Below are 12,539 nucleotides of genomic sequence, written 5' to 3' on the forward strand. Positions count from 1 at the left end.
AAGTAAGCACCGTCAAGGCCCCGGGCCGGGAGAGCAGGACAAGTGAGTCAGCTCAGAACGCTACCCCAGAAGCTGCTCAAAGTGGACCCAAGGTTTCTTCAGATTTTGCCTGCTAAGGTTCAGTGAGCAAATTTACTAGACGGGTTTATCAAGACAGTCTTTTCGGTCTTCCCTGGTGGCGCAGTGGTTGAGAATCCGCCTGCTGATGCAGGGGTCACGGGTTCGTGCCCCGGTCCGGGAAGATCCCACATACCGCGGAGCGGCTGGGCCCGTGAGCCATGGCCGCTGAGGCTGTGCGTCCGGAGCCCGTGCTCCGCAACGGGAGAGGCCACAACAGTGAGAGGCCCGCGCACCGCAAAAAAAAAAAAAAAAAAAAAAAAAAAAAAGACAGTCTTTTCACAGAAAACATTTATTGAGCACTTAATATCTACCCGACACTACGCTAGGGGCTAGAGAAAAGAAAGACGCTGTCCCTGCTGTCTTGGACCTTACAGTATCGCAGAGGAGATGGGAAGACAAGTGCTCAACAAATAGTCACACAACGAGCTAGCTAAACTTACAGGTATGACAAGTCTGCCAAAAGAGAAGCACAGGGGCTGTGACAGTGAACACTAGGCGGGCCTGACCCGGATGCAGGTGAGGACAGCCTCCCAGAGGAGGTGACATTTAAAGCTGAAAACGTAAAGAATGAGGAGGACTGAGGGGTGGGAGATTATGGGGAAGGAGAACCCTAGAAGGGAGGAATCTTGACGCCAGCACAGCATCTGGCACAGCACCTCCCAGCATCCTGTGGATAATGGTGGACGGAGCTCTAGATGCCAGGCAAGGCAGGGATAGTCACATTAGGCTGTTCCAGTGCACAGTTTGATCAAGGAACTGAACGAAGAGGAAGTTACACAGAAAGCATATTTGCAAATAACCCCAAACTGGGATATACCCAGACAAGGGCTCAGACCATCAAAGTGAAATGTGATAGACGGAAAGCAGCTGGAGTCCTGGACGGTTTGCTAGATAAGAGCAAAAGCAGGAGGACTTTAGCTAGGAAGAGCGGGGAGAGAGTTGAGAGGAACCCGGGAGGCTCTGAGGAAGAAAATGAAAAAAGGGAGAGGTGAAATATTATTCAGCCATGAAAAGGAATGAAGTACTGATACATACTAAGGGTGGATGAACCTGGAAACATTATGCTAAGTGAAAGAAGCCAGACACAAAAGGACAAACACCGCATGATTCCATTTACATGAAATATCCAGATTAGGTACATTCATAGAGGCAGAAAGCAGACTGGTGGTTGCCAGGGCCTGGGGGGAAAAGAGGAACAGGGAACAACTGCCTAATGTGTCTCCTTTTGGAGAAATGTTCTGCAACATTATATATTTAGTACACTGTGAATGTACTAAATTGTTCACTTTATTTATTTATTTAAATTTATTTAAATTTATTTATTTAAATTTAATTTTATTTATTTTTGGCTGTGTTGGGTCTTCGTTGCTGCACATGGGCTTTCTCTAGTATGGAGAGTGGGGGCTACTCTTTGCTGTGGTGTGTGGGCTTCTCATTGCAGTGGCTTCTCTTGTTGCGGAACACGGGCTCTATGTGAGCGAGCTTCAGTAGCTGTGGCACGTGGGCTCAGTAGTTGTGGTGCGCAGGCTCAGTAGTTGTGGCGTGTGGGCTTAGTTGCTCCGTGGCATGTGGGATCTTCCTGGACCAGGGCTCGAACCCATGTCCCCTGCATTGGCAGGGGCATTCTTAACCACTGCACCACAAGAGAAGTCCCAAATTGTTCACTTTAAATGGTTACTTTTATGTTATGTGAATCTCACTTCAATTAAAAAATATCTGTAGTAGAGGAGAGAGGGGATTTGACTACAGAAAGAAACTAAACACCCTTTCTTCAGAGAAGGAGAAGGTTCTTTGTTTCCTGAAAATTCACCCATGGCAGGAAGTAAAAGATACCACAAAGCACCAGTATTCACAAAGTGTGAGGAAATGGGAAAGTTGATTATCAGTCTTTTATGCAGCTACTTTGAGAGCAGTACACTAGTAGTAGCTAAGACAGAAAAGCGCTTTGAAGTCAGTCCCATTTCAAGCCCAAACTCTATTAGTTATGGGTAGAGATTCTGGGGGTAATTCCCTTAACTACTTTATCCCTTATTGTTTTTACTCATCAGGAACATACAAACGAACATTATGTGCCATTACCTTTAAGTTCTTTGCTTGCTGTTCTCTATTTCGAGGTAACTGTTATCCTAAATCATCTGTAATCATTTTCCTTTTTAAAATTTCTGTTTTATTGAGACATTTAATTGACATACAGCACTGTATAAGTCTAAAGTGTACAGCATAATGACTTGCCTTACATATATTGTGAAATGATCACCACAATAAGTTTAGTTACTATCTATCATCTCATATAGACAAAAAAAAAAGAAAAAAATGTTCTGTTCCTTGTGATGAGAAGTTTTAGGATCTACTCTGTTAGCAACTTTCAAATATGCCACAGAGCAGTGTTAACTGTAATCATCATATTGTATATTATAACCTCAGTATTAAAAAAAGCTTTTTGATGTGTCCTTTGTAAACAGCATATTGCTGGGGGGATTTATTCAGTCTGGCCATGTTTTTTCTTTTAAATAGAGTCCGTTTGTATTTTTTATAACTAATGATATATGTTTTCTTCTATGAACTTACTCTTTGTGAGAGACAGTGTAGCACAGTCTTTAAGAAAACAGATTCTGAGAAATACTGCCCAGGTTTTAATACTAGCTCTATTCCTTACTACCTGTGTAATGCAGGCTAGTTACTTAAAACATTCTGTCCCTCAGTTTATCTGTAAAATAGCTATCATAATTATCCTACCTTGTAGTGCTATTATTGAGTTAATATACATGAAGCACTGAGAACAGTGATAGACACATAACAAGTACTATATACATGCTTTCTGTTAATATTTTGTAATTATCACTTTAAGTCGGCATATTTTTTCTGTTTCTATTTTCTTTCCTTTTTTTCTTTCTTCTGTACTGATAGAATTTTTTTTTCACATTCCATTTCTTTCTCTCCTCCAGTTTGGAAATTATATTAAATTATTAAATATTAATATTTAATATTAAATATTTAATATTAAATATATTAAATTAAATTATATTCTCTGTTCTATTTTTTTTAGGGTTGCCTTAAAAATTTATCAAGCATACTTAAGTTACCAAAGTTGAAAGTTAATTCTTATCTTTACCCTCTCCTGAACAATACAAGAACTTTATACCTCTTTAATTCTGATCATCTCCTTTCTGATTTACATACTATTGTCATAATTTTATCTCAATTTTAAGCCTCATAAATTATTATTGCTTTATATAATACATAATTGTTTAGTTTTACTTACATATCTACTAATCATTTCTATATACAGCACAATTTTTTCCATATGATAACACTTCTGTCTGAATTATAACTTTTCAATTAGGTCTGCTGGTGGCATAACTTCTGTTTTTATTGTCTGAAAATACCTGTAAATCATGCTTAAAAAAATAAATGTAGCAATAAGAGGGTTTATCAACAAATTTAGGTTGATATCTTCTTATAGTATATTGCAAATATAATTTCATAGTTTTCTGGCTTCCATATCTGCTATTGGAAAGTGAGATTGCTTTAAAACCGGTATCCTTGGTGTTCTTCAATATCACTAAGATGTTTAAGTATGAATTTCTCTTTAATTTATCCTAGTTGGTTCTTGAATCTGTGGATTGGTGTCTTTTATCAATCCCAGGAAATTCTCAGCCATTAAATCGTCAAATATTACCTCTACTCTTCTTTTCTTTTCATTTCTTTACAAGTTTTATTAAATATAAGTCAGAATATCACTCTATTCTTCATGTCCTTTAGCCTCTTTCCTATTTTATATCTTTGTTTCCCTGTGTCACATTCTGATTAATCTCCTCAAATCTGTCTTCTATTCCATTAATTCTCTCTTTAGCTGTTAAACCCATTCATCAAGTTTTTAAAATTTCAGATGTGTTAATGTCTAAAAGAGATTTTTTATTATTATTAATTTCAAAATCCATCTGATTATTTGAGAAACACATCTAATTCTTTCTTATTCTGTGTCTGGTAAGTGCAGGATCTGAAGTCTTTCTGGGTCTGACTGGCTTTCTGTTGTTTCTACTGGCTCTCACTCAGTGTGCATTGCTTCTATGTGTAATGTTCCCCCTCTCCCCATCTCTCTCCCTCTCTCTCTATTTCTCCCTGTCTCTCCCATCTCTCTGTTTTTTACTATGAGTTTATGTTTCTTGAAATCTGGGGGGGGGGGGATTCTTTGAGGCCTGGGTTGAAGGTTGGGGCAATTCTCTTCTGCTCTGTGCTTTTGCACTGGACCATTTTAAACTAAATTATCAGCCTGAGGTTTCTTAGAACACACAGGTATTGTAAATTTGACCTGCCAAATTGTGTGCTCATTAGCTTGCTAACAGACATTTTTAAGGGAGCTCTTCACTTCCTCATCAAAACTCAAGACTAGCAAATTTCCTGGAAGACTTAAGGGTATGGTGATTTAAATAGCACATAACCATTTGGGGTACTAGCTTTATGTGGAGAGCTTCCTATTAGACCCTTCACCTAAGCAAACTCTAGGTTTTGACCTCTCTCCCAACCAGAGCCATATATGCAATTGTCCACTGCATGATTCTAGAGGTATTTTTCATATAGATATACACTGTAGTCTATATGACCATGGGTGGCAGCCCTGTCCTCATCCCCACAAAATGGTGAAACCTAAAGCTCAAGTTTATCAGCTTTAGAAATTGCCTCAAAGTGAAATCTGGGCTTAGTGCTTTGGTTTTATAATTCTGTAACTAATAGAACTTAAATGAAGAATGAAGACAGTGTATCCTCCCTTTTGAAGTCCTTTAAAGGGTAGGATCCTTAGTATCTTAGGAATTGAACTGATTTGCTGATCATCATTTCAACAAAAATATCTACCACTTGCCCCATTAAATGAAATGTAACATAAGAGGGTGTTTACTGGTTTTCTTTGTTTATTTTTAGATACGGACTTTCCAGTTGTCCTCCAGCCTACAAATGCAAATGAGAAAACACTGCTAATCAGAGAAGAACCTCGAAGTTATTGTACAGACTCTTAATACTGAGCCCATTGAGGGTCCACAGTACCTCCTCTTTGTTCAGTCATGTCTCCAGGTGGTCTTGATGGGGGAGTGTAGGGGACATGAAATGCTGTGAACTTTTCCACATTTGTATTTTATTTTTAGGTTAAGGAAAGATGATTGCTACATAATTTTCTCAGTATGCAGATTCACTCTTTGAGTAGAACTCCTAATGGAAACACACATTCCATTTTTTTTTTGTTTGTTTGTTTGTGTTTTCGGTACGCGGGCCTCTCACTGTTGTGGCCTCTCCCACTGCGGAGCACAGGCTCCGGACGCGCAGGCTCAGCGGCCATGGCTCACGGGCCCAGCCGCTCCGCGGCATGTGGGATCTACCCGGACCGGGGCACGAACCCGTGTCCCCTGCATCGGCGGGCGGACTCTCAACCAGTGCGCCACCAGGGAAGCCCACACATTCCATTTTAATGAATAAAGGCCTGAAGAGCTGTTTTATGCTCCTTGCATGAGGTAAGACAGTGGCATTGGACAGGCTTATGAGCCTGCCCTTTATGTGAGCCAGACCTCATTCCTTATGGACTAAAGTAGTATTTCAAAACCGAAGCCACTTTTCATCTATTTAACTAAATGTAGTATTCATATCTGCCTATATCAGCAGCAAAACATACATGAGAATTTAGGAGGAATTTTGTGTGTGTGTGTGTGTGGAGATTTTTCCCATGATATTCAATATGGCTACAGAAATATTTCAAAGGCAGGAAGAAATTATTAGGTAAAGACAAATAGTATTATTTTAAAGTATATTTTTGAAAGATTACAAATTGTCACTTACTGAAAACTGACAAAACCAGGAAGGAAGAAGTTTTGTGTGTACTTGTAGATTGGCATAAAAACAAAAACAAAACTTCAGCCTGGTTAAATGTTATAAATGATCCAGAAAATCATTCTGGGCCCAAACCAGCCCCAAACAATGTGTTTAACAATTTTAAGTTAAAATAATTTTTGTCCAACAGGCTTAGATTAGCCAGACTAAGAGAAAGAAACACATGAGGTAAAGGACAGAATTCTAAATTCTACAGCCTAAATTTAAATTTAAAGGCATATCACTCACCCCATTTTCAGTGGGATTAATAACACTGACCAGAAAATGCTCTGCTCTGTACATGTTGAACATTTATGCTCAGAGGTCATCTCTGCGTCTACTTGTTTGATCCTTATATTCATCATGTGGTAGAAACCATACGCTATTTCTAAAATACTAAGTGAGCAGCAAGTGTTCGTTTTTTTCCAGGTCTTCCTTAGTTCTTTATGTAATATTGCATTTTTCAAGATCTTGTTATGTTTTTATGTAACACTGCATGAAATGCCATTTCCTGTTTTCTTTGTTTCTTATTCTGCCTCACCACCAAATTATCGTTAATTAAAGTTAAATGTACATTGTAAGTGGGAAATGGTGTTATAGCTGATAGTTCTGACATAACTAAAACTCTGCTCTAACTCTTGAGTTACTGGAATTTTTTTTTTTTAAATCGACGTAATTAAGTAGAAAGAGCCCTGGTTTGAAAATTAAGAACCTGGTTCAAATCTAAGGGCTCACAAACTAGCCCTGTGACCAAGTGAGATGAGAATAATATGGCTAATCTCTGACTCTGTTTTCATCTCTTGTCTGTTCAGATTCCTAATTGCTGCAAGACCAGGTGAAATAGTTGAAGTGAAAGAACTCTGAAAAGTCAAGTATTTAACAAGTATAAGATGGTTTTACCTGAGTTTGTATATGTTGATTCACATAGACAAATGTAATGTGACCTCTTATGTATATAAACTCTCCCGTCCAACAAGACCCATGAAAATACCCAATACTAACACAGTGCCAGTGACCAGTAAGTGCTCAGAAACCTCAATACTCAACAATTGAGTGCTACGTTCCATTTGAAGGAAACAAGGAGATAAACAGCCCCATCTGGGGATAATTTGAGCCACTACATTTCCTTCCTGAGGACTCTAAGCAAAACATCAGTCCTGTTTTTGAATAGGAACTTACAAGTCACAAAGCTCATCTTCTCTTTCTCTCCCAGACCTCTTTTTTTCTTTCTCACACGGAATTTTTTACTTCCACTCCCAGCTTTCCCAGAGAGCTGGTACAAGAGTGGTTGCGATGAGAAGAGGGCAGGAATTAGAATCCGAATCAGATGGTGGAATTCCTGGAGGCATTCTGGCCAATGTTTCCCACAGAGGGCTAGTTTCTAGTTACCACGGTTGTGGCAAATGCATGCTCATGGATGTCTCTGAGTGAGGGAATGAATTCTACAGAATGCCCCTTAGCTACATAGAAACAAAGATCAACTCTCCATCTGAGGAGGGGCCACGTAAGCATCTTGTGGAGTTGCCATCTGGAATCACCTGCTATTATTCTGAATCCACAAGCATCTTAGCAGAGAAGCATCGAGGAAAGAAAGGACATGCTGACCATGATCCTCAGCAATGGTTGCATGGCTCCGGTTCATGCAGGGTTAAATAAAATGCCACTTCGGTGGCTCACTACCTAATCCTGGTCTCCAGGCTATCAGAGAAGGGGATTTCATATAAGGTTTCACAGGTCAACCATTTATTTATCTTTTTGCTGTCTTACATCAGAACATAAAAATATATATGCATTTTTATTTCCCAAAATACACACATTTTATTCCTTTGAGCATAAGTGACATTCTATTTCTACATTTCAAATGGCATGTAGACTAAAACACATTTGACATGGCCTGGTCTGGAAATACACTTACCTGGCAATGTACTGGCTGATCTTCTGACCTATAGAAAGGGTTCCTATTGAGGCTACCTGATCTCTGTGACATGCACAATAATGGCCCCCCAAGATGTGCACATCCTAATTCTCAGGACTTTCATGGCAAAACAGATTTTATGGATGTGATTATTAACGACCTTAAGATAGGGAGATTATACTGGATTATCCAAGTTGGGCCCAGTCTAGTCACTCTGGTCCTTACAAATGGAGAGCCTTTCCTGACTATGGAGAGAGAGATGTGACTACAGAAGAACGGTAAGAGAGATACAATTGGAGATCAGAGAATGAGTAGAGAGATGCTTTACAGATGGAAGAGGAAGAGGGCCATGAGCCGAGGTGTGCAGGCAGCCTCCGATAGCTGGAAAACTCAAGGAAATGGATTCTCCTCTAGAGCCTCCAGAAAGAAACACAGCCGAGCAAAACATTGATTTCAGCCCACTGACAGCCGTGGTAAACTTCTGACCTCCAGAACTGTATGAGTTTAACACTGAATCAGTGCTCCTCACTTGTTTCTTCCTTGTCCTTCTGACTCCTTATTCTATATTCCTCTTTTGTTTCACTCCCTCATCCCGTCTCTTTAATTTTATTTTCCGCTTTGCCCCTTCTCTTCCATTTCTCAACACTCCGTCTCCTTCCCTGTCCTCCTCCTCCCACTTCCACCTTTCTTACATTTGACCTTCATTTCTCTGTTTTAGTCTCCTAATCTCTCTGCTCACCATTGTCAACTCTCTGCGTTCACATTTACTGGAATTTTTAGACAAACTGAACTTTTGGCAATCTACCCCAACTGGTGTAGGGTGCAGAAGGGAGAGACAGGAAATAACCCCAACTGGTGTAGGGTGCAGAAGGGAGAGACAGGAAATAGCCCGGGTCACAGGATATTAGTAAAGGGATGTCCTCCCCGACTCCAACTTCAAGCACAAATAATCATAACGCTAATAGGCAAAGGGGGAACAAAATTATTTTTCATTCAGTTCTCTGAGTATACTGACAAATAGAAATAATTTGCAGAGACCAAATTATTTGAATGAATGGCAGGGTAATCTATTAGACATTAACTTTGGTTTGTCCTTAGTACTTTAGGAATCTCACTCGAAGGAATGAGTGCTCTCCTGATTTATCTTTAAAAGGTCACTCCCTTGCTGCCCTAGCCTCAGAGGTTAAAAACAAAGGTAGTCAGCCACATGGCAAACAACCACCTATGTATGCTTTTGTTTGGGCTGTTGGAAAGGTGCGTGCTGGGAACTCCCTGGTGGTCCAGTGGTTAGGACTCCACGCTCTTATGCCCAGGTTCAATCCCTGGTCGAGGAAATAAGACCCCACAAGCCATGCAGCGTGGCCAGAAAAAAAAAAAAAAGAAAGAAAAAAAGATGTGTGCTGAAATTTTAGGAAGAGAACCCCCATCATGAGGAGCCTCTAGACTAAAGACAGGTTGGAGAGTTCTGGGGGGAGTTCCAAGAGTAGCCCAGACTTGTGTCCCCACAGGGGAGAGGCTCTGGTGAGATAGCACTGGGATGCCTGGGTGACGAAATTAAGTCAGGACTTTATACACATTAAGACTCCTGGGCTCACATCTGGCTCCTCAAAGTAACCACACCGGGTCGGACACGGAGACCTCAGGAGCAACCAGGCTGGAGCAAGATGAGGGGCTCAAAACTGACTTAGGGGACAAAGACATAAACCCTTGCAGACCCCTTATAATCTGAAGAAGGGGAAGGACTCTCAAAACCCGGCTGAAGTGAAATTTCTTGCTATCCTGTTAAACTGCAGCTCTAAGCCAAAGTTCAATTTAGAACACACCATCAAGAGACTTCCCCCAGATCTTTTCCCAAATGTCCTTCTTTGCAGGCTTTCTGGACCCCCCTGCCTAGGACTGTTAACACCCTCCACCTCATGCTTCCTATTTTCCTTCTCTGCTTTTTCTCCTTAGTACCTTTTTATCTTTCTCCCACACCACAAGGCCTAAGATTTTTGTCTGTTTTGTGCCCTGAATTCCCATTGCTTAAAAGAGTGCCTGACACATGGTAGGCAGTTGGGGAATATTTGTTAAATGAGTAAATTTTTAACCTGTGTCATAGAATACAGAAATTCCTACCTCCTAGAAATGCAGAAGCTGCTAGAATCCTTAGGTTTTTAGGAAGGCTTAGCATATGAATAGCAAAATTAATTAATTTAATTAATAGAAAAATTAATACATTAGCTTGGCACCCAATCAAACCTCTGACCCAATTTCAGAGTTCTCTTTTTTTTAAATTTCAGCAGCCAGCCATCCCTTACTCCTCACTGATAAGAAGGCAAATGTCCATTTCCAGGCAACAGTCCTTCTCCAAACAGAGAAAGACCTTTATTCAAGAAACACAAGTCTTCCTCTCCCAAACCCCTCTTCTTCCAGCCTGCAGCCCTCCTAAGCACATAAGTAACAGTCATCTTCATATTATTCCTGAGCAGGTCTAGACCACAAAGGGCCAGAAATTTAGATTCAGTCATGTATAACCAGTTTCTGTAAAACAAAGTCATTTCCAAGTTGTAGGTGGCTCAAGCTAGCAGTGATTTCTGGAACTACATCTTAAGAGTCAGCATTTACATCTGTGCTTTGCACAGTGCTAAAAATGAAGAGACTAATAAAATACCTGTTGATTAATTCTCACAACATATACCATTTCTGAGAAAAGTCTTACTCCAAAAGGGGACTTAAACATGCTCGGTGCCAAAATGTGATACAATTTTCTGGAATTTTCATGCTATTCCAGGGCTGTCCCCAAGAAGCAAAACTAAATTCCCAGAATCATATCAGCACTTACAGGGCAGCGGTTAACACATTCTACTCACAGCTGGGCTGCCACCTGAGCTTTCTCAGAGCTGAAAATCTGATTATCAGCTTCTCCAGTGGCTGAGAACCCCCAGGCACATCCCTGTTCCCAGGGCCAGGAAGAAGGATCTTACCTGGGAGGGATTTTTCTTCTTACTTCTGAGTAATCTGCTCTGGTACCCAAATATCTCCACTCCTGAGATGTCCAGATTCATCTCCTCTCAAAGTTTCATCTACGACACACTTTCTTTTCTGGTGAAGAATAATTGGGGGAAATTTTTTAGTACAGATAGTCACTTTGGGAATGAAATTCCAAAATTTTCTTTAAGTTTTTTAGAATGATCTATTTTGGCATGTATACACATTAACTATTTACTAAACTGATATTTTCAGAATTATTATAATTGCAAAAAGCAATATTTTAAAGCTAACCTAGATTAGCTTTATAAAAGTAAAAAATGAAAGCCACCAAGCAATGAAAAGTATTGCCTATCTACTGATTAACTTATTAGCATAACAATTTTCTACAAGATGCCTTCATTTCAAAAGTTTATCGTATTTAGCATGGAATTTATTTTTTTTAACTCAACATATAGCATACTAGGAAATTTAATTTTCAGCTACCAAAACCTGAAAGATATATGTTATTCTAAATAAAAGGGTAAAGTTTTAATAGATTTTAAAATGATTCACTTCCCTGCTTATCTCCTGCTTTTCTTAGTTGTCTCTCTTACCTCTTCTCAGCACATCCCATCTGCCAAGCTAAAGGATTTGAAAGGAGGTGGAAAGTGTTGGGTTTTAGGATCACAGGTGCATTTGTATTTGAAAAAACATGATTCATTTTTCATAAATTAAAAATCTGCTGAACGAACAATAATAACCAACGGTCACCGTGCTCAGGACCTGACACTGTCCTAAGAGCTTTATATTAGCTTTATATATTTAACATTTACATATTCACTTAATGCTCACCACAACCTGTGGGACAAGTACTGTCAGCATTATTAGTCTCCATTTTTCAGACAAACTAAAACAGAAAGGTGAAGTAACTTGGCCATGATCACCCAGTTAGTGAGGGGTAGCGCAGGCTGGTCCTCAAGTCCATGATATTAACAGCTGCACTATATTGCCTCTCCACAATGATCTTATATTTCCAACTACATTTGTCCTTCTTGAAAAGGAACCTTCTACACCTCCCTGCCCAGATCCTTCCCAGGGTTCTTTTATTTTCAAAAGAACTGTCACTCCTGTCACTGCATTTATTATCTACCTTTCTCTTCAACTGCCCTTTGCCGCTCAAGAAGATTCCTCTAGAGAATGGCCCTTACTTAATTCCCAGTGACTTCCTCAAGTAAATCCTCGAAGACTCAAAATCCTCAAATTCCTCAAGAGCAAATTCCTAAAGACTTCCTCTGTGTCCTCCTCCTCCTCCTCCTCCAGCTACCTGCAGCACCTGCTTTCTTGGGAAGCCCGTGTGCCTTTCGTAGGGCTACCCGCCACTTCTCTTGCCTGACCAATAACTGCAACGTTAATCAAGTGAGTGAAAAGTTGGATTTTTTTTTTTTCTTCAGGGTTTTTTTAGTCTGTGTTAATCACACAAATATTCACGTATACAGTCAGGAAAAACTGCCTCATCCTCGTCGCCTCCCGGGCACCGGGAGGCCCCGCCACAAACACCCAGCCAGCTTGCTGGCCGCACACCACTGTCCAGACAGAGAGGGCAGCTACTGCTGCCCCAGCAGTCACTCAAGGGGACAGAGAAAAGGCGAGGCAGGGCGGGGCGGGGCGTCAGCTCGCAGTTCTGGGCCCCAGCAGC

General features: G+C 40.3%; 1 protein-coding gene across 1 annotated transcript in view; it reads left to right on the forward strand.

Moving 5' to 3' along the window:
* DNAJC5B (DnaJ heat shock protein family (Hsp40) member C5 beta) overlaps window positions 1-5,202 on the forward strand; it is a 34,003-nt gene extending 28,801 nt beyond the window's left edge. Inside the window, exon 4 of the mRNA XM_059042636.2 lies at window positions 5,041-5,202. Within this exon, the coding sequence (XP_058898619.2) occupies window positions 5,041-5,135 (95 nt within the window). The 3' untranslated portion in view covers window positions 5,136-5,202. The remainder of the gene's footprint in view (window positions 1-5,040) is intronic.
* The last annotated feature ends 7,337 nt before the right edge of the window (window positions 5,203-12,539 follow it).

This window comes from Kogia breviceps, chromosome 17 (genome assembly GCF_026419965.1).
Source record: "Kogia breviceps isolate mKogBre1 chromosome 17, mKogBre1 haplotype 1, whole genome shotgun sequence".
NCBI classification, from domain to species: domain Eukaryota; kingdom Metazoa; phylum Chordata; class Mammalia; order Artiodactyla; family Physeteridae; genus Kogia; species Kogia breviceps.